The 26,525-nt window shown below is 40.7% G+C and overlaps 1 protein-coding gene across 1 annotated transcript in view; it reads left to right on the top strand.

The window, feature by feature from the left end:
• slc25a21 (solute carrier family 25 member 21) overlaps positions 1–26,525 on the top strand; it is an 88,577-nt gene that overhangs the window by 47,560 nt on the left and 14,492 nt on the right. The window contains exons 3-4 of the mRNA XM_083885801.1: positions 12,230–12,278; positions 22,999–23,082. Of these exons, the coding sequence (XP_083741927.1) occupies positions 12,230–12,278; positions 22,999–23,082 (133 nt within the window). The remainder of the gene's footprint in view (positions 1–12,229; positions 12,279–22,998; positions 23,083–26,525) is intronic.

Below are 26,525 nucleotides of genomic sequence, written 5' to 3'. Positions count from 1 at the left end.
TTTACAACATCGAAGCGTTGAAATTTGGAGAGGTTTTTTGTGTTCGATGTCCGCTGCGTACGTTCAATGACACCATACTGCAGCGGTTTTCAATCTTGTAGTCCTAGATGAGATTTTCGACCATGTTCCAAATGTTTGAACATATTGAAAATGTTTTTTAACACTATCATTCATTTCATATTAATATAAAGTTATTGTTTTCCCCCCCCTCATACTAATACCAGTTATATTGATGGCAGTCAGTCTTTTTGTGCCTCTGTAAATTAAAAATCTTGGCTTGAGCTACAAGTGCTTTTGCCATTTCAAATGTTTCATTAAAACAATGTCATTAGTTTTACTTAAACTGTCAATAGTTAAAGTTATTTCAGATATTTTGTCAGTGACGAAAAGCATCATCAGAGTTGTAGCAAATTCAAAACACTTCATACTTACACTGCTAAATTACCAAAAGAAAACATTTTGCTAAAGTTAAATTCGTTTTTTTGTTCAAACATTTCAATGAGGGTAAGCTGTTTGTTTTTGGATCATCAGTAATGTCTTTATGGTGGACTTTAGTATGATAACATGGTTGATTGATAACAGGTTGTTGATTTTTATGTTTTCAGCAGTTGATTTAGCAAATGTTATGAAAGGCCTGTAGAGGCAGATAGTAATTTAAGTAACTGGCTGCGATGTCGTGTGAAAAAAACTGCTAACATTCCGTAAGTGTTGAAACTAGAGCCAGATATGTGTCTGTGATAAAGAAAAAAAAACAGATTTCCAATGTCGGTGTGCAATGTATACGTTTTTCTGGTTGAGTGCTTCGCCTAACTAACTGGAACTGATGAGGACAAGTCATAGGTTTTCACACACACAAATTGAAACCCAAATTACCCATTTTATTTTGATAAAATACATGTTTTTAATGGGACAATCCAGACAATCATTACTAGGGAAATTTTTTTGATTTTTTTTCCTTGCTTGTAACTTCATATTTCTAATAAAATGTGTATGCATACGTGTGTATATATGTATGTGTGTATCTATATATTAATATGTGTATATTTATATGTGCATATATGATATAAATATATATATTCGAACTCGAAAGAGCAACATTTCAGTTGCAGTTGTGTAAATTGTCTCATTACCCATTAGCCGTAGGTCGTGACCCCCTGGTTTCTGGCAGCTACTGCATGTTGCATGTCATTTTTGTCCATCTACATTTCAGTCTCTCCAGCCATTGTTGCAGGGATTATAAGGTTTATTTAGATGGTGACAGGTGTCCCCGCAGGAGTTGGGAGACTATTTGTTTAAAAAGCTATCGTCGTGCGAGAAATCCGCCTGAGATGTCACGGAGCACTTCCTCTCAAACATCAGTTACACCAGGTTTTGCATCCATTTTGTCCCCTTTGCTTCCCCCTCCTGTCGCCCACTTCCTTGCTGCTGGTGCAGCGATTTGCATCTGAAGGCATTTAAAAGAAAAAGAAAATGTGACCACAGGTGTGAAGAAAACAAGTGACAGTAATGGGGAAGGGAGGCTCTGACACTGACAGCTGCACTGTCGGCACGGTCTGCCTGTCAGTCTGTCACTAACTAATCATTAGTCAACTCCTGGCAGCACAGACCTTGACCTAGTCATCAGCACACACACCCATGCACTTCCATCAGTATCGCAGAGTTCATCTCAAGTTTGACAGACAGGGACATACCCGAGCTGTCTCTGTGTATTGCCAGTGGGAAAAAAATGCACTATGACGCATGACTTCCAACGATAAATCTAAACTGGAGACGGCAAACTCCACTGAAACATCAATACATCAGGATATGTTGGCATATTCAGCAAAGTTTAGTTTCTTTATTTGGTAAAGAGTATAAAATAAAGACGCCAGACAATGTGTTGGTTTGATTAAGGTGTTGGCCAGCTGTTATAAGAACTGGCCACCAGATCATGTTAAGTAAATGTATGTATGCTCCCGTCTCGCCAGACTCTTTGTTATCTCAAGTCATGCATTGTCAGTCACTGATGTGTAAATAGGATGTGCAGAGGCTCTACAGGATATGCAACATGTCCGCGTTAAGAGCTCCATTTCACCGTGGATGATGAGTAAACGTCAATTTTCTGTCAGAAGACTTTTTGGGGATATTATAATCAAATTCCTTCCATAAAACAATCCTCTTGTGGGATTTGTTTCCCTTAGAATACATTTTTCCCTAATGAATGATTAAAATCCATTTAAATGTTGTCATCCAACCTGAACTAATTATACTTGTCTGGGGCCCAGTCCACACATAGGTGGCTATTTCTGAAAACAGGTTTCTTCCTCTGGTTTTCAAAATAATCCTGTCCATATATGCTAAATTCTCAAAAGCATTGTCTTTAGAGCTGAAACAATTAATCGATCAACTATTTTGATAATAAGTTTGAAGCTTTTTTCATGATTAAAACAAAACAAGATTTCCGATTGTTTTAGCTTCTTTAATGTGAATATTTTTCTGGATTATTTGCTCCATATAGCAAATAAATCATTAAAAACTGAATCCTTTTGGTTTGTGGATAAAACAAGATGTTAGAAATCATCATAATTTCAAGGTTTGACAAACTTTTTTGCATTTTCTGACGTTTAATGGACCAAGCGATTAATCGTGGAAATAATCGACAGAATAATCGATTATGAAAATAATCGTTAGTTCTAATCATCTTCCACGAAAACCTGCTGTCTAAAGCATGCCATGCCATCGCTGAACACTAGTTTGGTTTGTCTGATGCCATTACACAACGACGTCCAATGTGCAGTTTCTAAAAGGAATATCCCGATACCCGTGTCCGATACCAACGCCGATATCACAAACTCGTGAGTATCTACCCATACCGATGTATTATTCCGATACAGTCATTTTAGACAATTTATGAACTATGACGTCACATTTGTGCCGAGTCATTTCAAAAGACATTCTCCAACTGTGCAACAAAAATAAGAAATAAACAGCCCAAACATGATGCTATAAATGTTTTTGCTCTTTTTTAATTTACAGTCTGTGCATAGTGAAGCATGCCATATATAGGATTGTATTGGATTTGACATTTTTAATCTGTCCGATATCCGATGCAGTGATTTTGGATACTGACCGATACCCATCCCTATTTTCAAAGACCCTGGTGTCATTCCCAGCTGACATAGTTCAAATATAGTTTCAGAATCATGACACAGTTATAGCACCCAAGACATTTAGTATATATACTTTTGGAGAAACTCTGATCATCGACACTTAGCGATGTTAAACACAGCGGCACCAGTAGCCAAGCCCCTCTGAATGCTTGCACATAAAAAGAAAAAAACTGTCATTAAAGATGACCCTGCTTGTTTTTCTAAGCACCCTTTTGAGCTTTTTTTTCATGAGCAGAATTAGGGAGCGTTTGGGGAGTTAACCGAGATGCTTCTGTGCGTCCCGAGAGAGGAAGTCTGATTAGCGATATCTGTGATTAATAGTGCTCACTCTCCCTCGCTGTGTCTCCTTCTGCTTCCAGATGTTTTGGGCCATTAAAAGGCCTTATAAATATGTAAATTCCTACATAATCAGTTCCTCCACACTTGTGTTTGCTTTAGGAGATCGGGATAATATGTTCTTTCCCCCCAAACCCTCCAACCCTCCCTCTTTTCTTGCTGTTTTTTTTTCCGACTAATTTGCTGAGAATAGATTTAACCACTGCTGACAAAGGAGCAGAGTTGGATTTGGAGCATAAATCACTTTTAGTAATGGTTGTCTCTTTCCACATTAATGGCATTACTTTTTTTATGATCGGAATTACAGGCATTTTCGTTGCCACAAACCCCTGCCCCCCCAAGTAAGGTAATATACACGCTCTTATGACAGATTGCTTTTGCCGTTTACTGTATCAGAATGTTTTATACTCCATTTCAACTTTAATGTGATCAGTTTGGAATTGTTGCACCGACTATTTGCTTTAAAAACAGGTTTGGCTCCACGACCGTATTTCAATGCCATCGTGTGCCTCACTTGGTAGTAACTATGGTTTATTGGCCTGACCGGAGTCAGCCAGCCTCATGTTATTTGGGTACCTTTTATGTCAAGTTTATTTCCCAGATTTGCCAACCTCAAGTATTTTCCAAGGGCGTGAGATTATCATCACCTGTCAATTTAGGTTCATATTTTAATAAAGTAACGTGTTAATTCTCTACAATTGAGTCAGACAGACCTTTATTGTTATGAAAGACGAAAAACAAAAATCAACACAGCCAAGGATATTATCTGAAGTGAAGTCGGCGCTAATGTGGACTTTATCTTCTCTATTTGTACATCTTTTTATTTACTGCCCCATTTATTTCTACCAACGTTCTTCATCCTTTCAGCTCAAGCATTAAAAGAAACTGAAATCTGAGTTTCTAAATCGGAGTACTTGCTGATGGATATCACATTGGCTTCGTTGCTGCTGATGACAAATTGCAGGGGAGCAGCAGCTCGGCTGGGGTTTGTTTAGCATTCCAGATGTGTTTGGAGAAGTATTAATGGAGGACATGGAGGTATGCAATATCACCTGCAGGTTCAGTCAAGGAGCTCATGTTAAAACCGGAGTGGGCCTGTGAGGTGACGCTCTGTCATCATGATGCTCTGATTTCTCATGTCAGGCCTTGAAACCGCAGAACAGGCTATGCTTTTCTACTCTGGCATTCAATAAACCACGGAATGTGTTGTTTGGTAGCATTTTTACAAAACAATTAACAGCCATTTTTATTTCTGTTTTGGTTTTATTTGCTTTTGTTTTTCAGTGTTTCTTCATAAGCGGCCCTCTCAAACGTTACAAGTTGGCTCTACAATATATTGAGTGGAGCTTTTCTAGTTTTCTCCATCCAATAAAATATGTGTAATATAATAATACAATAATTGTAATATTGTAATCATGATTCGCTTATATATGAAAACAAATTCTTAGAAGCATGAAATCGATCTTTTGAAAAGTAAACTGATATCTAATTTATTAATTGGATTATGCCGTTTATTGATAAATGGAAAAAAATCAATGCACTTGGAGAAAAGTCCTTCATCTAATGAGAGTGATGAAGAAACCTATTAACATGTGAAAAAAATGCAGGGTAAACTACAATTAAGTGAATGGGTCAAGTTAGCGTGTGAAATTAGCGGCCAGTATGTCTCCCATGCACTTGTCTATTTAACTCAGAGAGTCTCGCTTCCTGTGGCAGTGACCCTCTCCCTGTGGCTGCTGGGAATCAGTAGTTCAGTGTGTCTCGGCATGATGGATGACACCTGCACCCATTGAGCAATCGCTCCCTGGCACTCTATTGTTTTTCTTTCTCACTTTTTTGCGTGGGAGCAAACTGTGTGCATTCCCAAGCCAAAAACAACTATGATAATCATTTGCGTGATGTATGATCTTTCTGTGGAAGACACGTCATCAAATGACCATGGCGATAGCAGACTTAGTCCAACAAGTTAGGTGACTAGTTCTTCACAGACTCACTCACTCAAAACTGAATATGAATTGATGCAACCCTTCATATTATATTCTGTAACACGTAGCCTCATCATTTCTGCCAAATGTTACATACAGATAATGCCTTATCTGATACCAGAAACAAAAGCAGTTTTCATGGATGTCAGAAGGCTACTTATGCCGTCAGCTCTGTGCCAAAAGGAAGTCGGGCTCTGATACAAAACTCACAAAAAGAGATGCATTGCTTACAGTAACAATGATACAGTGATCCTGTGATATATCGCAAGATAAACACATTTTACTTCACAGTATCTGTGTAACTGAATAATACAAAATTCTCCTCCTAAAGGAAAAGTTCAGGATCGTAACTGAAAAGTCAACCAATGTTGTACGGCTATCTTCACGCTCATTTGTTTCCCCTACGCCACACCTAGAGTAGAATGCACGTGGCAAATTAGGCTAGTAGTATGTACGCAATAATGTAAGAATGTCTTGGTTGCAGTCCAGATTCTTCTTAGTAATTAGTGCTTGTGTCTAACTCGAGCGAGCGCCTTCGACATGGCAGTGGATGACAAGCCCTGTCAGTGCCATTGTGATTCAGAAATAAAAGGACCTTCAAATATTGGAACATCTCAATATGTCACTCACTGCTGCCGCATAGCAAAGGCATCATTTAAGTGGCAGGTTACTGTGATATGACGCTGCTTCTTGCAGGTGCAGGAGGTGTATTTGCTTTAGAAATCTTAAGATGAATTGAGCTAGACCTATTCTACCATTTAACCCACTCACTTGAAGCCTTACAATGGGCCTGGACCATTATCGGCAGTCGCAGAGGGAACATGCGAACTTGGGAACGTGCAACATATACAGTACAGACCAAAAGTTTGGACACACTTCCTCATTCAAGTAAATGGAAAGGTGTGTCCAAACTTTTGGTCTGTACTGTATATTAGCACTCGGCATTTTGACACGCAAAAGCCTTTCAGGTTATCAGAATTGGTATCGGCCCTGAAAAAAAAATATCAGTCTATCTCTAGAAGAGTGTGCCAGAAAAATGTGAATAGATGAGGTACTTATCCTTTATAGAAAAATAAAAAAAATCTGGTTCATTTAATGTAGCCTTCTTGGTAACATAAAAGCATCAGCAATGCATCCATTCGGTGCTTCTTTGTCACTCAGTCGGTCTGTTTCAGTGTGGATGGAACAGAAGAGAGGCCAGACTTCATTTGCGAGAGTAAATAAACATGAAGCTCACAGATTGGTCCGGTTTTAGGGCAGCGTGCTTTGTGACATGTGCATCAGAGGCTATGGTGGGGGTGTGAAGTGCTCCCGAGAGCGTGTGGGTTCACTCTTGCTCTGCTCTATGATTAAACGGTAGTATGTGCTGACAGCTGGAGTTAGATGAGCGTGATGCACTGGGGGCACAGTGGTGCAAGAATCTGCCTCTCTTGTGGCGTTGTGGAAATGATACATGTGGTGTCTTCGGGCCTTGACACAAAATGGTTCCATGACACTTCACAGATTATGACTGTATGAATATAAATGATTGTAATAAATGGCAGGGTCTATGCAGCCATTGATGCTGGAGTAGAAAACAATCACCTTCTGAAATATCGGTAATTAAATGCTCCACTAAGCATAGCCTCATTAGATCAAAATGCAGTGCTTGGACAGCTTGCGTCTTTTGTGCTGCTGTCATGCTTTGTATAAATAAAACGCCCTTCTCTCTAGCTTTTTTTTTCCTTTTTCTTTTTTTGTAATTTGAGTGACAGGCCACAGCACAGCATTGTTCTCCAGTGACACTCACTTTCCCTGGAATGGAAAAAAAGAATCACTCTTGCATGTTTACATGCACAGCACAGAAAATCCTTCTTTGTTAGTTTTGACTAAGGACCAACAAAACATTTAGCTTTTCCCTTTTATCCATCTCACTTCTACTTAATTTATCTTACTCCTAAAGATAATCCTTTAACAAGTGTCTATATTGATGTATGTTTTTTTGTTGTTTTTTTTAAAGGAAGTGTAGTATCACATCATACTTTTTGAGAAATATCCTGGGGATATTTGTACGTTGCACCAAAAAACAGAGATGGAATGAACTGAGTCAGGGAAAAGAAAGGGAAATAATATGTTTGTTTACGTTTCGTGCCGTTTCTGTGTGCATATTTAGTAAAAAATAGGTTTTGTTTTGTCGATTTAACACTTTTTTTTACCCTGTGTGTGAAACCAGGATGTGTTCTAGTGATATCCATCTGTCTTTTCAGACTGACTTTAGTTACTTTTTATTGACACTCCAAACACAAGACAACAAATGACAGTGCAAGATACGATACAATCCAATAATCCTATATATATATCGTATGCTTCACTATGATTTAGTTCTGGGCACGTTAATGGCACCAACGTTGGCGCATCACGTATTTCCGTGGCAACTGACACGGGTGAGGTCATGTTTACGTGACTCCCGATTGTTAAAATGAGTCTCTAAAGTAACATTAACTTTAAAAACAGAGGCACACCTGCGCAGTACATAGGTACGCCAGTTATTTGTAGCAATGCTCTTTTAGTTTAATAAACAGACCGCTCCAGTGTGACTGTAGGCACGCTAAACGGACATAAAGGAGCTACCGCAGCTGATGGAGCTAACTGGTAAATGGTGCCTGGACTCCGGTGCCGTGGCACGTAAACATGACGTCACATGTGTCTTTTTCCGGTCGGTCACCATAGAAACGTGTCATGCGTCAACGTTGATGCGGCGTTAACAGCTTCATAGTTCAGTATTGGTAGATACTCAAGTTGTTGTTATCGGTATCGGACACAAAAAAAGTGGTCGGGACATCCGTAACACGCGGGTCAATTAAGGATTATGGTCGTATTGTTTCTCCTGTTGGGCTTTTCTTCAAACCCCTACAGTCTGTTGTCTCATCTGCCATCAGATGTTCTTAAGGTGTGTCATCTGCAAGGGCGTTTGACAGATGCTCAAACAAACACTGCTGAGTTTTGCATTTGTTACTTGTCATCACTTAATCTGCAACTGCCATCTTAGATATACAACACAACAGGCATTTGCCACCTGACGTTCACCTCATATCTTTGCAGTTAGACACTCGATACTTAACAAGATTGAGGAGGAAACACACCCATACACTTTAACACACTAAACTCATCACGGAATCTAGACTAATTATTCAAAAATGTTAAACAATGTTGGGCACTTGGAAACCTGTCGCTTTTAGAGCTCACTTGTTTCCACCCTTACCTTTTTTATGTAGACACTTAATGAGGTTTTTTTTTTACAGTTACATACTTTACACATAGCGATAAAGGCTCAAAAATGTATTGAGAAAATACTATTTAGTTACAATGGTTCGCCATGGGAAAAAGGAAGAGAATGGGGAGGCTGGTAACGCAACTTTACACATGCCAACTGCCATAAAACGCAAAAGAAGAATTTCCAAGGGTAAAGAGTAATTACAAACACCCCTCCATTATTTCGTATGTGGATTTGTTGCTAAACATAACCATACAAATGTATGATCCTCACGAAAATGGCCACTGGATGAAATCTCTGCCTTTAGATTTGTTTTTTAACATTGCTGTTTGAGCCTGTACAGTGATCTAACAACATTCCTACTGTGAAGCCTGTGGGTCTTTGAAAACATTATTTTGCCTGCGAGTCTAATCCAAATAGATCAGGAGAGATTAAAAGATTTGTGAATTAGTTACCAACAAATGTTGTTTTTTTTGTCCCAAATCAACATTTGCAGCATGTGTTTCTCTGCTGTATTGTGAATCCTTTACTTTACTGTGAATATCTTGTACAAGGTTGCAGTAGAAATGTCTTTATTTATTATTGTCCCCGTCTTTGTTTGCCTCACTAGAAGCGCCCAGCTATGCTGTTTGGAGAGTTCTGTAGAAACCTCTCCTACCGCTTAATCGCCTGTCGGAGCACGCTCGGTCACTTTCCAGCATCTTTTGTTTGCACAGGTCGATCAAGCAGACAGGCAGGTTAGGTTTCATCATGCAATCTGATTACGTGCTGAAAGATTTGATGCAACTCATCTCTACTGTTGGCCCACTAATAGAAAGTCCTGAAAATGATATGTCCAATGCAGGCTTGTATTTACCTTTTCAGTGCAGTATCATTAACAACCGCAGTCATGTCAACTGAGCCGTAGCAGATGGAATTTTGTTTGACTCTTTCCTGCTGTTAGCTTGCTTCAGTTATTTTGCATTTAATTTATTTTTTGTACATTAAGATGCAACTGTAGACAAAGTAATTTTTCTGTGGTATTTCACCTGATAATTACTTCCCTGGAAAAACCCCAGAAGACTTTGCTCTTTTATAGACAATATGTTTAATTGAGCAAATTAGAAAGAGCCCATATAGCACGGCAGCTGTGTACACACAGTGGAATCTGCAAGGGAAGCCCTTGGAGCACCAGGAAAGGATGCAGTGTGAGAATAGCAAGTTAAAAAAAAAATCTGATTGAGTCAGAGGGCCTCTGTGCCAAAGCAGTGGCTTTTCAACACAGATGCATACAGTTACCATGTGTTTCAGACCTCAGAGTCCTTTACTGATCATCACTCGGCTGCATTGATTCTCCAGCTGCTGGCACGCTGCTCATGTATCAGGTTTGCGTGGATGATATGGTCGGTTGGATTCAGCTGTTTAAAATGTTGGAAGTTATAGTCGCTCGCAAGGATCTTTTTGGAAAGATCTCATTGGATCAAATCACTCGGGGCCGTTTTCTAGCAAAGGATGCAACAGGACTCAAAAGACCAATAGTCACTGGAGTAGTTGATGCTTAAATTCGGCAGAGTGATAATCTGGCTGAGATTTCCACACATAACTCCCTGGTGCTATGAGATGAGATGTCCACTCCTCCTGATCAATTTGAGCGCTTGTAAAATGAAAGGTTATCAGCCCAAAGCAGTTAAAGCTTCTGCCCTGTCTCTCTGCAGTTTATAAGCTAAGCAGGAAAGCTAACACAAGCTGTAGTCATGAGGCAACAACTACACTCAACAAAAATATAAACGCACAAAGAAAAACGTGTAGTTATTATGTGATAAAACAGAGTAGATACCTAAAAATAACAGTACAACTTTATCAAAAAGTGGCTTTAATTTGCGAGCATTAGGATCAATTTCAAAACAAAAGTCCTGGAGTAATGGCAGGAAGAACACAATGGGGGTCGATGATCCAAGTTCACAAACTTCAATAACGCGTGTCCACCATTAGCCTCACGCAGAGGGGTACACTGGCCACACATGGACATCACCAGGTTGTCGATCGTGGCCTGGAATGAACGTGGAATGATGCACATTCAGTTGTTTCCACAGCTGTAACGCTCATAGAACGTAAAGCTCGGTAGAGCTCTATGTTCTGCTCTGTGTGAATTGATTGGCTGAGTGCCCTATGCCTGAACTTGTGTTTTTTTGTTAAAAGTGTTTTTTTTTTTTTTTTCACAAATAATAGCCTATTGCCATTTCTGCACATTTCATTATTTAATAAATAATTTGAGACCATTTTTGAAACTGGAACTACCTCTCCTGGACATTCTTTTCCACCAACATCTCCAAGCTCACATCCCAACTCGTGAGCTGGCCGCGGTCTCTCACAGAGTGTCTGTGTACTGGTCAAGCATATTGACCACCACTCTGCCATGCTCCGTGACTCTCGTGAGTAGAAATACTCAATCTGAGATTGTAGTCAATAGGAGTGGCCAAATGACACTGGCTACTGGTTTTGAGCAAAACAAATCATTCCGTAAACAAATGCATCAAGAATCTGAGCAAATGTCATGACATTCTATTTTTGTTCACCATTGCAAGTTTGTGCGTTTATATTTTTGTTGAGTATATTATCAGCATCAATTCAAGTGAAATACAATATTTCACTCACTCCACTGGGTTTCAACACGTCAACATCAGCGCTTCAATATACGACACTATTTAGGTGTAGGTACAAGTTTCTCAGTCCCCATCCTTACACCAGCTCTACAGTCCAACAACAGAGCAAAACACAAAATGACCTCTTTTGTTCTTAAAGGTCCAGTGTGTAAGAATTTGAGACATCTGATGGTGAGACTGCAGACTCAGATTCCTAAGAGCATCAGGGATCTACGGTGGCCTTCTCATACCACAAAGGATGTAAATGCTCTCTCCCTCTGCTATTTCCTCCTTATTCTTTGTTGGTTCAAGTGTGGGATTTATGTGGTCAGAGTCAAGCTTCCACTTCAAAGGCTTCTGTTTGGGCTTCTGTAGCAACGTGTTGGCCCATGATGGCGTCCTCTGTAAAGCAAGACCCTTGCCTAATGTGCGTAGGAAAAGGCTTATTCTAAGGCTATCAAAACACATGATAATTTAAGTGATTATACACTCGAATCTTTAAAAAAAATGGCTCATTTTTGAAGAAGACTTGACAAATTCAACTATAGTAGGCCTAGAGAAACACAATTTCTGGTTAAATATGCTGTTTGTTGCTTTCATGTTGTTGGCATTCAATCTGTTTTTGTTCAGTAGTTTATATTTTTGTGAACAGATGTGTTGTGAACAAACATTACCTTTTGAGTCCCAGCTCATGCAGCTCCTATTTAGCATCTCCGCTGCTCCTGTCTAGTCTTGATGTTAAGTTACCTTAATGAGGAGGATTTAGATACTATTTTTTTTTTGTACTTTTAAGTCGTCATATGAACCCTGTTTCTTATGCTTATAACGTCAAACATGTCATTGGGTGTATTAAAATCACTGATCCTGGTTATTTTTACTTCTTAGGTCTGGTAGAGATCTGCTTGATGCATCCCCTCGATGTGGTGAAGACGAGGTAAGCCGCACACTCTGCCCACAAACACACAAACATTTTCTCATCGTTTTTGTAACTCAACCTAAGGTATGAGCGACTAACGAGAAAGCCATTTTAGTTCACATCTGCTACGAATCCTCTCGGTGGGTAAGTGGGTCTGCGTAGTGGAGTTCCGCACATACCAGCTCTTTATGTCCCTGACTCTCTCTCTCCCGCTCTCTCCACACACACACAAATGGGCACCAAATCCACGAGCATTAGACATTTTGTGGCAAATGAAATGCATCATTTACCCATTCATTCTCCACACAATGTTAACGTTTTGATGTTTTTATGTTTTCAAATCATTTTTTTAAGCTTTATAACTTGATTTAAGAGATGAGCACCAGACATTTCCTTCCTGTTCCTCTTTTTTTTTCCGTGTTTAAAAGTTCCAGACAGAAACATGGACTTGCAGCAGAGGACGTCTGATGCTATGCATGCATTTGCTGCATTTAATGTCTTGTTTTCCGTCTGCATCGCCCTCCTTACGCAAGAGCGGCAGTAGCCTTGAGTGGCGGAGTGATCAAGAGCCTCACACCACAGTGTCTCAGTCAGCCATAAACAGGTCGTGGGCTACTACTAAAGCTTTATAGTCTTTCACAGGCCCAGCCAAGACCTCTGGCTTCGTTCTGAGCCCCCCCTGCCCCATTCACTACTTGTCAGTAAATTGTACTGCTTTTTCTGTCATTTATGGCAGCAGTTTCTTGGTAAATAAATTGCCCAGTGTGCCTTTAAAAAGTGAGATGGTTGCACTTTGAAGGCATGACCACCACCAGAACACAAGAGTAGGAAACGCAGGGATAAAAGCTCAGGGCCAAGCAAACGCTGTATCAAGCGATATTTGATACTTTGAAGGCACACGGTGTGATTTACTGTCACGTGCCAAGATGTCGGCGGGGTTTATTACAGGTAAGTCTTGAGCTCCGTCGCCCGTCCTCACACAGGGTCAGGGTTAAAAGTGCACTCTACTATTTTCTTTGTAATGCTCTTCCTTTAAAAAGTGGTAAAAGCTGCTCTAAATCTGGACAGGTTTATCTGTTTGTTTTGCTGTTTGCGTTGCCATGTGTTCACGTTTGATAAACGTCCTGTTGCTGAGAGTAGGTGCAAATTGATTCCTTTTGGTTCTCAGCTCAGGGCATGCTCCTTTTTTTTGTTTTGTAAACAAACTGCACAATAGGTTTGTTTCTAATTGACATTTAGATCATGTTTTTAGCGTGCACAAAAGGCGACGCGTGTGTCCATTCTGTGCATGCATGTTCACACACTTAATATCCACACATGAAATCATAAACGAAGCAAACATACCAGCTAATTGGGATGCTGAGGAGCTGAAATCCATTAGCAGAAGCCTTGGAGCCGAGAGTCAGAAGCAGACACACTTCCAGTGGGTCTCTCTCTCTCTCTCTGTGTGTGTGTGTGTGTATGGCATGGCTCTTATTAGGCACTGGCTCCTGCTTTAATGTCCACTGGTCCAAATTGAACAGCAACTGGAGTAAATTTACATTTTTCCACCAACTTGGAATCAAAGGGTTTTTTTTTTTTGCTTTCCCTCTCCTGTTTCTTTCTTCCCTTTTTTCCTTCATTTTTTTCTAATTATTATTTTGAAAGTAAACTTTGCCAAAGTGTGTACCTGCCTCAGCGATGTTTTACGTCATGAGGTTTTATCCGTCTCCAAGAGGCAGAAGCTGGGACTTCAGTAGTCCGGATTCTCCTCCAGTCCCCGAATAATGTCATGAATTTAAAACATAACTGTTTGACATTGTTTTGCTTCAGAAAAAAGAAGAAAAAAACCCGGACTCATCTTCCAAGTCAACTGCTTTGCCAAACAAAAGAATAGCTGAGTTCCAGTGATTTGAAAAGATGCTGACATGAAACTTTCAGCATGATTTAAGCGCAAAATTTGCTCTCGTTGTACGATGTCAATCAAAGAAAGAAAATAAGAGTGGAAATCCCCGAATGACAAATATTTGGCTCAGAACAAGAGAATAGTGGAAATATTTGACTTGCCCACGCTGGACATTCTTTTACATATAGAACCTAAAGGTGAAAGGCTTTTCAAATGATTCACAGTGTGTATTTTTGCCTTTGTTGTTTCACTTTCACTCCCCGTGGCGTGCTCGCTGACCAGTCGAGCCATGACCCCTGTTACTCACCTTCACTAACAAGTACATCTATCTTACATCTGAGGGACTCCTGCAGAGCCCACCTCCCCACACACTGACTTACAACCTCTTTCATCGCTGTGATGGAGTTTAACTTGTAGAACTTTGTCTTAGCCATTTTTTAATTTAAGCCGGTGGATGCAGTTGATAATCTTGTTAGATTTAAATGAATTTGATCAATTCTTTACATAGCATTTTGTTTTTAATCATTACCACTATCAAGAACATGTCGCATACTCCGTGCCTTTTTTAATGTTTCGTTTCTTTGAGTATTCATAAAACAGTGGGGTGTCATCATGGGCGTTCAGGAATAATATACTGAACCAAGTGTGGTATGTTGAAGAATTAAGAAGTATGTTGACATTTTGGGAAAAACGATTTATTACCCATCTTCAAATCTGCTGTTTCTCATTCTCTGTTGCTTTTTAAACACACGCAATCCAAAAAACACACAAAAAAAGTCACTTTGGATCATATTCGGCCTAAAATGTAAATGTAGCATACTTCACACAAAGTAAACGGTTAATTGCCCCTGACCCTCACTCTTTCCTTGTGGGTTGAGGCAGGAATGTGGGGCTGATGGTGGAGGGTGCGGCGTGGGGTAGCGAGGGTAATCGTCAGTTTAGCAGAAAAGACAGTGGGACTGGAGTTACAGCTTTTCATTAACCTGGAAACCACCTAGTTACATGGTTCATGGGTTGGTCTCAGCTCACTTGGAGGTAACAAAGGGTGTCGAGCGGCATTTTCTGCAGGGGGCTGTGCGCTCGGGGCACCCCATCTGACTCTGATCAGGTTCTCCCTCTCATTAGAGAGTCGCGCTGAGCCCGCCTTTCCCCTTCATGTCGAGATCTTGTTACACGGAGCTCCGCCCCTATACACATACATGTGCAAACATACTCGGGGCTCATCTGAAAGAAATTTCCCATCACTCACTTTACCTTCCTTTTCGAGAAAGAGCGAAACCCAGCCTTCATGTCTGCATCCGACAGTTTTCCGCTTTGTGCCATCATAAGCACCATAGAGCATTAATGAGCCCGTCTTCCGCCACTTCTCTTCTCCCTCTGGTGTTTGTCTTTCTTGCACTCGTTGCGTCATTTCGCCGCCGCTTGTCATCCTTTTTTATTCCTCGCTCTCCATTAAACACTCATCATCCAGCCCTTTTTTAGCCCCTCCCACTGAACATTAACTGTTTTCACATTCCGTCTTATGTGGTTTTAGTTTTGTCGGCGGCCATTTCATGTAGCCTGTTGTTTGAATCACCCACAACTTTTGTTAATATAAACCTTGGAACAACGTCATCGACATCATGTGGAATGCATTGTTTGAACTTCTACCATTACTTCTGAATTTGTAGTTTGTCGAGTGATTATGTAGTGTTTTGTTCTAAATCCCTGTTGTACATGTGTTTTAGGAGATTTGTATTGAATTATGCAATTCTGTAAATTGTATTGTATGACATGCCTGTCAGAGTTGCTGCAAAACCACAAAGCCTTGCCAGTAGCCTTTTCAAGCCTGATTAGAAAAACCTGGTCGTGGCCCTTGCTCGCAGCAGTAGCCATGGCAACGCTACCTCCATTTGGTCACAGCAAGCATGAAAGTGTGTCCCACTTGGGGGGCTTGAAAGTGATCTTTGATGAGAGCTTTGACAGATGATGTCCCGTCTTTTTGGGAGCGTGTGACAACACTGAGGATGGCCAAAGGCCTCACCCCCCATTCGCCCCCCAACTGCTTGGTGAACCCCGTTGCACTTATGGAAGAATCCCTGACACAACCCTCAAACAGCAGGGCACAAAGCAGCAGCAGCCCTGAATGCTGATCTTTCCTTGTAAAGGAACAGGCAGGTCAGCAGTCGTCAAGTCCGGCTCCCGATCCCCTCGGCGCTGCGAGACTGCAGGGCAAGACTTGTGTGTAAAAGTCAAACACATGCGCGCACACAGCGGACGACCCAAGCTTAGACCGTGCATCGCTTCAGTGCACGGAGGAGTTGAGAAGAACTGATGAGCGTTTTTGAGAGGATTAAACATGATGCCTTTGAATCCCAGTCATATAATGCATTATTATTATTATTATCATCATTATAATGACCATGTTCAATTACTCCACCCTTCACATTTCTTATAAATAGTGAAATGATCCACACCTCATAATCTCTGTCGCTACACGTGGAAAGGGCTTGTATATCCAGCACAGTCTTAGTTTTTCAGGTATTAAGAGAAAGCCTTGACTTGTACATGCTGAAAAGGAAGCATTCTTTAACCTTTAACACCTGCAGGTAAATCAAAAGTAAAACTTCAAATGGTCTGCGCTCCAGAATGAAGTTTTGGAAAAACTGAGACAAAGCTGAATTTCTCTCCAATTCAGTTTAGTATTAGTTAGTTTTGCTTTGTTCATTGTAGTTTTTATTTTTTGTGTGAACTAAATATTTTTTTCACTGCTGGTTTTAGTTTTAGACTAAGTTTTTGTTAGCTTTCATAACCCTGATGCAGCATTAATGTTGGTGCAAATTCACATCCCATTGCAATTAATTTCGCACCTTTGATCAACTGTAATTGTATTTCAACCTCTGCCTATAAACAGTACTATGCCATTTCTGCAGTGTTGCTCTAAACTGGCCAATAACAACACGACTAACCATGAACAGATATTGCAGAAAGCAAAATAAAAACGAAAAGTTTTTTACCACTTTTAGAGTTTTATTTGCTGTAACTATACTCAAAAAAAAAAATCTAAAATCAAAACGTAAGAGACAAAAGCATTGATATCAAAAATTATTTCCACCTATTCTGTTGTTGTATCATATAGTAAACTACACCACACACTGCTTCATATAATGATTTGGTAAATTTAATTTATGGCGTAATGTAAAATTTGGTACCTAAAAATAGGGGGCGCCACGGTGGTCCCAGCGGTGTTTGGTGATAACCGAGTAACTGCAACGTTGATTTCCTCTCACCCTTTATGGACATCTAACAAAAACAAAATGCCAGAAATATAAACTTTAAACACACTGACCATTACTTTTAATGTTGCGGCAGATGTTGTTGCAGTTACTCACAGATGTTGGGGCCATGTTCCTCGCAGACGCAAATAGATTGCAAATTTTCAGCTATAGATAGAGGAAGACATAAAGCGCAGATGTGCATGTCGGTGTGTATGTGTCGTACTGGAGCACCTGTAATCATTATCATTGAAGGGGTTCACATTCCAGTGCACTAATTACAGAGTTGAGGCATTGTGTGCTTTGATTTCACTAGACCCTGACTGTGCTGAAACCACAGCGCTGCCCCCCTGCTGCCCCATCTTTTTCTTTCCGACTCACACATGCCCGTCTGTACATCCCTTATCCAACTACCGTTGCTCCTTTCCCAACCTCTTGCTCGCAGTTTTAGGTTCACCTGAATGGCTTTTTTTTTTTTTTCAATTTAAGCAGAGAGTTGTCACTGAGACCACCGCTGCAAAAACAGTGCAGCAAATGCCAGCCAATGCAGAGGGTTGTGTGGCACTTTCCTACATTAGAACTGTGTGCTCATTAAAAGCTTTAAGCATGTGATCTTGCCTTTACGCATAGTGCTTGGTTGATGTAATTGTAGTCATCTATACTTGAGCTTTAACTTTATCTAACAGACACTTAAGGGCTCAGCATGGTTCCTGCACCAAATTGTGTGGCGTGCATATGCACACTCTACAACAATTAAATTGTACATCGTGTACTCGCACATGTAGAGGGTCTTGCTTTTGCTCTACAAAAAATGTTGGGAAGAAATCTTAAACAAGGAAGTGGCTTCTGAAGTTGACTGCAGGAGGATATGTCTTTGTTAAAACATGTTTTCTTTATACAACATCTGTTTGGCTCTCTCCCTGCCAAGTTCCTTAGTTTCCTCAGCTTCAAAAAATTAACTTAAGAAGGTGAAATAAAGACAGACTCGCTCTGTGGTACAACAGACCAGTGTCGACCAAGACTTTCCACAGTTACCTGTTTATGTATTATAATTGCAGTTGTAAAGTTTTGCTACGCAAACCACAACAACCTGCAACAAGCCTTGTCAGGTACACTACTGTTCAAAGGTTCCAGGTCACTTAGAAATGTCCTTGTTTTTGAAGGAAATCACTTTTTTTCAATGAATATAACATTAAATGAATCAGAAATACACTTCATACATAATATGAATATGTACATAGGTGTATAGAGGCCCATTTCCAGCAACCATCTCTCCAGTGTTCTAATGGTACATTGTGTTTGCTAATCGCATTAGAAGTCTATTGGATGATTAGAAAACCCTTGTGCACTTGTTAGCACAGCTGAAAACAGTTTTGCTGTGAAAACATTTTTCCATTCATTGTGCAACTCTGTTGATGAATAAAACTGAGACTTTTAATGGAAAACACAAAAAAAATTCTATAGGTGAAAGATTTCATGGAGGAAAAAGAACCTCAGCCATGAATCATCAATGTAGATGTCACCACAAAACTCACCAGTTTACCAATGTAGAAATAGATTTGATGCAAAGGAATCACTTTCTTTTTGGGGTGCGTTACCCCAAGTGTTTTTTTGCAGCAGCACTCCGATGAGATGGTGCAGTGTTCTTGAAACTCTCGGGTTTCTCTCTGGAAACATGCAGGGCTGTTGTCTGGAGCGCGCTGTGTCATAGTCCACGGTTACTTGCTGTCAGTGGAGTCTCAACAATCCTTCCTCACATCAACGTGGATGTTGCTGTTGTTGGTCTGGACACTCTAAAACCACCAGATAGTCCTAACCTACATTGCCGTCATCCGTCATGGCCTCTGTTTTTCTTTACATCAACCACCCATTAATTTGTGTCTTCCTATATTGAAATTGTGACTAAATCTAGTCCATCTAAAAGAAATTGCTCTCTTAAGGATTTTGTGGGGGACAAATGGTTATATCGTTCTATAATTTAAACTACAGCTCTAACATTAGCACCATAATTTCAGTTAACAGCATTTGGCAGAGGTTTAGAGACCCCAGTTTATACACCCAAGAAATCCTCTCTGCCATGCAACCACTTTCTGGAAATGTTGCTAAGACTGCTCATTTTTTCCACCTATCCGTTCCACTTATGAATTAGTGGCTTTCTAAATTTGCTCCAGTCCACTCTAACATACAGAGTGATCTATCAGTCAACCAGAAGTAATACTCAAAACATCTGAGTCTCCGTCTCGGGCCTGGACCCTGCCTAGCCTGTCCCCACGCTGTTTTGTGTACCACTTTTCCTGCTCTTCCACAGTAATGCAGCCTGATCACAGGTCACAGAGGTCATGGTATATGAGCAAACATCTGGACTAGAAAACTGGTCCCAACATCACCAAAGACAATCAAAGGAGTCAAGAGGATGTCATCTACATGTCAAAAGAACATTTTCTTTCTCATCTCCACCAAAGCCTTGCTCAGTAACCATGGATGTCCCAGGTCCAGTAGATTTGTGGTGGTGGAGAAACTAAAATGGTTGGGCCCAGATCAAGCTCTGGCATTATCCTTCCTTCCAAAGATCTGTCTTTATTGGACTCCTCCTGTGTGAGTTTTACACATTGCGAATGCTTTGAGTGTCATACTACTTGTTGTATTTTTACACAGTTATTGTTAGTCATCAGTTGTGGGTCAGTCGGTGGCTGTCAACAATGGGCGAGTGGGTAAAGCAGCAGCCAGACATGTTTAGTGACCCTGAAGCACAGTTTTGCCGTTTGGTTGCGTTTGCCATATTGGACCATTTAGGTCTGAAATGTGCTCGTAACCTCATGTACCAATGCAATGGACTTTTACCATTTTTATGATCCTGCTCATTAAAATTAACTGTCTGGCTGTAAAAAATAGATTTTTTCTTTATGTTGCCTTCCAAATTGTCTCATGTACTTCAGACTGAACAATTCATCCCTTCCTCCGGTGACTTAATCTTTCTCCTCTTTTGATGAAATGCTTGAAATTCTACTTGGGACGGCATGAGGAAATCTTCAATGCTATCAATGTAGCAACCAATTCAAACACAGAGGCGACGTGTAAATAAATATTTACGGACAGAGAAAATTACAAAATTTCAAGTACTGCAATATAATTAATAGCATTAATTGAATATGTAAAGCGACCTTGAGTGTTTGAATGGCACTTACAGATACAATATATAAAAACTGCCTATTGTAGATGGTCATTACGTCTCCTATGGAGTTTTTTTTTTATGTCAAGTTGTCTGAACAGCTATAAATTCGGTTTCACATCAGCCCATATTAGATCCTTAAATTCAAAATACATTTTGCTACACCCCTCATTTTTAATGGGACATATTTTTTTAGAGTGTTCCTAAAAGGCCTACCTTACCCCTTTTAAAAGTAAGGCCATCAAGCTTTTGCCTTTTGATCAACCTACTAACCCCCCTCGCCCCCTCCCCATAGGCATTTTTAACACCAACATTAATGAGCCTTACCTCAACATCTCATCTTCTCTGAGGTGACAGCTTGTCTTGTTGGTCCCCAGGTTGAGCCCATTACCACCGGGGTCTGGTAGCGGACACGGCCTTGCAAGGCCCTCAAACGCTGCGCTGCTGTCCATAAAAATACAAAGAATGGCGCGCAATCGAGTTTCTCCACCCTCATTTACCTTTTTGACTTCTGTGTGGATGCCCTGGATTTGTATTTTATAGGCAGTAGGGGTCAGGTGGACGAGGTCTTGAGGATTATTTACCCCAGAGTGCTTGTCTCACTCAGAGAAGCATCAACCTGCCCTCACCTTCACCCTCACCTAGGTAGCTCAGGGGCCTGTAAAGCACAAACACACGGCGAGTGCGATATGGGGAAGGGGAAGGAAGGAAGGGGGGGACTGATGAACTCACAGATATCATCACCTCGGAGTATGCTTTAGCTCAAATAGCTTTGGCTCGTGATTTCAAGAACCTTCAGGGATTTTCTTTTCTTCCTTGAGTTCTATCTGAAGAGTTCATTATCTGCACGTTTGACTCCAAGGCCAAGTGAATCTGCTGCATCCATGGAGGCCATCTTTTTTCTTTTCTTCTGCCGACCTGTATTTCTGCTTATTATCTGAGGCCTGATGAAACTTGAGCTTTATTTGTCTGTACAATTACTCCGGACATTTAACTAAGACTACTTTGGATCTTATTTCTCACTGTTGGTTGCTGTGAAAAGAAACATTTGCAGCTTCCTAGCCAGGGGCCTTACAGTTCCCCTGCTGCCCAAGTTCTTCTGGTCCTCCCTATTATCTCCCACTCCCTGGGCCATGCTGTTTGGTCTCTGGCTTTTATGGCAGGGTAGTAGAGGGCCATGAGGAAATGAGGTGACCCCAGGGTCACAAGTGGACTCAGGGGGCTGGAACCGGACCACAGTCCTGGCAACTCTACTCTCTCAGGGCCGGTTCAGGTCGGGGCACACATAGCAAGGGAGGCGAAAGGAGACTTGTGGACAGGGTCTCTACCGTTCTTGACCCCAGCATCGTATGCCTTCAATTAAGCCAGATTTGAATTTGTTTACAAGTCCCAGTAGTCTTTAATCTTCCAAGTCCCCTTTGTACCCTTTATTCTACCATCCCCTCATACCTGAAGTCCTTCGTTTCTTCTTCTTTAATATGGTGTCAGACATCTATTTATTATGCTGTTTTAACTGGTTTTCAGGAACGGGTTACAAGCTATTTGGGAATCCACCAAATAGGATTTGAGGGACACCCCTCTAAGATGTTAATCTGTTATGAAAGGCCGCTCACCCCACTAAACTCCCCCTCCACTGGAGCCCAGGGGCTCTTTATGGCCCCATCAGGCACCCGCATGGACGACTTACTGCTGACCTTGTGACCTGGCAGTTGAAGCCATATGAGGAGGGAATCTTTCTCTTGTCCCATTACCTCCTACTCTCTTCACTCAAATGTTCATAAATTCTTCAAGTTGTCACGTCTCCCTGTTAAGTCTTTTATTTGTTGTTTCATTAGTCCCTCTGTCAAAATATCAAGTCTCATGTCTATGTCTCGTCTTATCAGGCCATTTGTTCTCATTCATGTTTTTTTAGAGTCTGTGATGAATGTAATTATATCTCTACTTACACCATTAGTGTACCTTTATTGGAAACTCTATCACTAACAAGCACCATTTATATTCATTCTTTGACTTTCAGCTAGTTTTCTCATGTAAAATATTTACACACAGCTCCGCTGTCGTTATTAGGGAGGCACCGGCATGTTTACTATAACAAAGTCCTTCGACTGGCTCCATCATATTAAAAATTTACACGTAACTCAAGAGCTCTTACAATTGGCTCACCTGCATGTTAGTGGCTGAAAACCTTGCTACAAAAGGCTCAGACCAGGGGAGTAGGGTGGCTAATTGGTTTGGTTGGGTTAAATAAATGTTTGGGTTCTCTGCTATGCTTGGGGGTAAAAGTAAGAGCCTCACATTTTAGCAGAGGAAGTAAAAACGGCTAATGGGTAGAGGGAAATCAAGGAAATAAATGAGCTCTGGATTTCAGTAACAACAAAGCTGTGAAATGAATGTTGATGGAAGCTTTAATGTCAATTTCCTTTGTTTCAGATTCCAGATCCAGAGGGGATCGAGTGATCCTCACAGCTACAAGAGTCTGGGTGACTGCTTTCGGACCGTCATCCGTAATGAGGGGTATGTTCTCCAAAACCTCTTCAGTAGAGCTGCAACTAAGAATTATTTTCATAATCGATTACTCTTTCGATTATTTTCTCGATTAATCTATTAATCATTTGGTCCATAAAATGTTTAAAAAAACTTTGATCCAACCTGAAAATTACGATGTTCTCAAATGTCTTGTTTTGTCCACAAACCAAAATTATTCAGTTTTAATGATTTCTGTTATGTGGAGCAAATATACGAAGAAAATATTCACATTTAAGAAGCTGAAACAATCAGTACTCAAGTTTTAATAATGAAAAGGGCGTCAAACCGATTAATTTATTGATTAATTCTGTACAAGCAAAATACAAATTCAATCAGTGGAAAATCACCTTCTTGATTCCTGTGTGAATGGAAGGAATACTTTGTTCCTCCTTCTGCTTTATTAGAAAGCTAAAGGTGTTTCTTGCTTTTAGCCAACTGTCTTAAAGTGTCTGTCTTGCAGCAGGCCTTGCAACTCTTTATTCCTCTCATTGAAGAAGAATACACATAGAAATATTAAACTTTCAAAGCCAACGAAAGACGGTCATCCTCCCCCTCCTTCGCCTCTGCCTGCCATGTGACAGGTCTGTGAGACAGTGCAGGCGTAGGAGAAAGTAGTTGCCACTTGCTTGGTTTTACGGCGAGATGACAGCTTTACAGGGGATATAAAGTCGATGCTGCTGCGAGGTGTGAGCACGAGGCCAACTCGTGACAGTTGTGAATCCTCTCTTGGCTGCGGTTCAACAGACACAGATATCCTGAAATAGTAGCCGTGCCGTCTTCACCCTGCACACACTCGGCGTGAAACTTAATGCTCGCGTATATGCATACTTTTTGGGTGTGCCCGTTGGGAGTAGGTCCGCTTGAATCTTTGTCGAGAAATCTGACGACACAATGGCCGCCAAATTACACAGCGTCAACACCATCAGCTATGACAGCTATTTGGCTTGTACACACATACAATCGAGCCATGGCATGTGTCCCAACAGACAGACAGAAGATTCACTTAGTGTCGACCAATTATCATTAAAGGTATATTTTTGTTGAGGCCGTAATCACTCCCCAGTAGCACATTGAGTCCTACCTCCAGGCCAAACCACTTAGTTATAATTTATACAAATAGTGTTAAGCCCCGCTGTTGTAGAATTATTATTAAAAATAAACACTTCCTTTCAGCTCATGGCAGGACTGAGCTAACACCAGGCTTCACTCTAACAGAGGCGATGAGGGAGGAAACCTGAGCTCTCAGTTTCAAGCTCAGTGATTAAACTGAGGAAAGACATGGAAATATGTATGACCCCATCTATTTGACGCTCTGAAGCTTTGCAGATAATTAAATGTATGTTTTATTATACAAAGACAGATTTTGCCAGATTTGTAGAAAGACATTAGAGATTTGCTTGTACAAAAGCTGTTATTACACAACCCATCTAGTGGTGTTAAATCAGGAAAATGTGGCATGAAATCTTGTAGTTGCGTGACAATAAGAGCTACGCGCATGAAGACAAGGTTGGGTATTGCCTTACTGGCCACGCTTCCTTCTTCTCTTGCATGTGGGTGCACCAGCACAAGCATGTGTTAAGTGTTTCCGTCTGGAGGCAAACAAAAAGACTTTACTCTCAAGCATTCTTCACCAGTGTGGTATGAAGAGACTGGATCAGGACCAAAAGCAAGGCTACGGTATTATGAAAAGGACACTTTCATTACAGTTAGCCTTCGTACAGCAGATTAGTGACAAATGCCTGGAATTAATGGTTGTAGGGTTGGGGTTGGGGGGGGGGTCGACTCCAGCTGGGATCACCCATGCAAAAAATGGATACATTCCTGGAAGTGAGAAGAAATGCATATAAGCTTGTCCATCAGATTACATGTTTAGCTATGGAGAAAGAGGTGTGGCTTATATGAAGCAGCAGGCAGGTTCAATGGAAAGTTCAAGCCTTGATGATACATGTTGCATTTCAAGTAACGGTGCTCGTTAGTAAGGTTTAAAGTTGTCGTAGGTGTAGAATTTTGTAAACTTTGGACAGAGCTTATCTAAGGATGCTCAACTAACTTCCTGTCTCTTAAGTCAGTTGGTGGTGGCCTGATACTTTTGGTACAGCCATTGTTTTTCCCAAGATGTTGCTTTTTTACATTTAGTTAGACATTAACGCACATTAACACGTGACGCGCTTCCATTACGACTGACCAGAAAAAGACGCATGTGACGCCATGTTTATGTGCCGTGACACCGGAGGCCAGGCACCGTTTACCAGTTAGCTCCGTTAGCTCCTTTAGAGAACCTACAGTCAAACTGGAGTGGTCTGTTAAACGAAAAGAGCAGCTCTACAATAACCAGCGTACCTGTGTACTCAGTATGTGTGCCTCTGTTTTTAAAGTTTTAGTGTTACTTTAGAGACTCATTTTAACAATGGGTAAACTTAACGGTTGACGCCGTTAACGTGCCCAGCACTAATTCATTTGTACATTGCAATTGTTTGAAGTGCTGCTTTAATTAAGCACATACAGGTAAAAAAAAAAAGATCTGTCTTACTGTAACACAACCAACAAACAAATACCCCAGATATTATTCCCATTTTCCTCCCATCACGTCAATAAATTAGTCTTCACTTTCGTCATTTATAAACAAACAGCATCTTGCATATGGCTTTGCTTTTGTCCATCTCCTTGCTGCCGTCATAGTTTTTAAATCTGAAATACAACCAGACATCTGCCTGGAGGCTTGGCAGCACCTTAAGTAGAGCATCTCCCACCGTGTTTCTTGTCTCTTGAGTGGCCGGTCTTTCCACTCAATGAGATTTGGCCACAAGAGACTACAGGGTTAAAGCTTCACACGTGCACAGGAAAAGACCATAGTATATAAAGGATATTGGATCATTAAATGAAAGTACAAAGTATTTAAGAGACGTATTTGTGTCTGTATTCAGTGACTCCTGCCCACTCATTGTTCCTTTCAGTGACAAGGTTATAGTAGTCACTGGGAAAGTGCAAATATTTGTAGATGAAGCATGCCGGTTGTTTACATGTTGAAATGTTCCCTGGGGCAGCTCATATTTCTCATGACAGAGCTGTGAAAATTTGCACAGAATTCTGCTGATGACAATCATTTCATCCAGTTTGTTTTTAATGCAAATGTTGTTGTTTTTCATTTACATATGCACCCCGTCTGATGGATATTATTGGCCCGTTTATTTCATGAAATGTGTCTTTTTGTACAGTATGTGCTCCTCTCCTCCTGTTCCTCCACAGTGGATGGAGGCTGTTAAAAAAGGAAAGGTTTATGTAAATGAAGGCCAAATCATTCACACAAAAACACATCAACCTTGTACACAGGCCCCTCACCCCCGGTCAGGAAGCCATTTGTTTAGGAAAGCCAAAAAGGGACCTTGTGTGTACTTTACATTGGGAATCAAATTAGAATTCAAATGAATGCC

The sequence above is a fragment of the Microchirus variegatus genome (assembly GCF_963457635.1).
Source record: "Microchirus variegatus genome assembly, chromosome: 2".
In the NCBI taxonomy this organism is placed as follows: Eukaryota; Metazoa; Chordata; class Actinopteri; order Pleuronectiformes; family Soleidae; genus Microchirus; species Microchirus variegatus.
The sequence above is the reverse complement of the archived record's forward strand: the minus strand, read 5'-3'. Positions and strand labels throughout refer to the sequence as shown.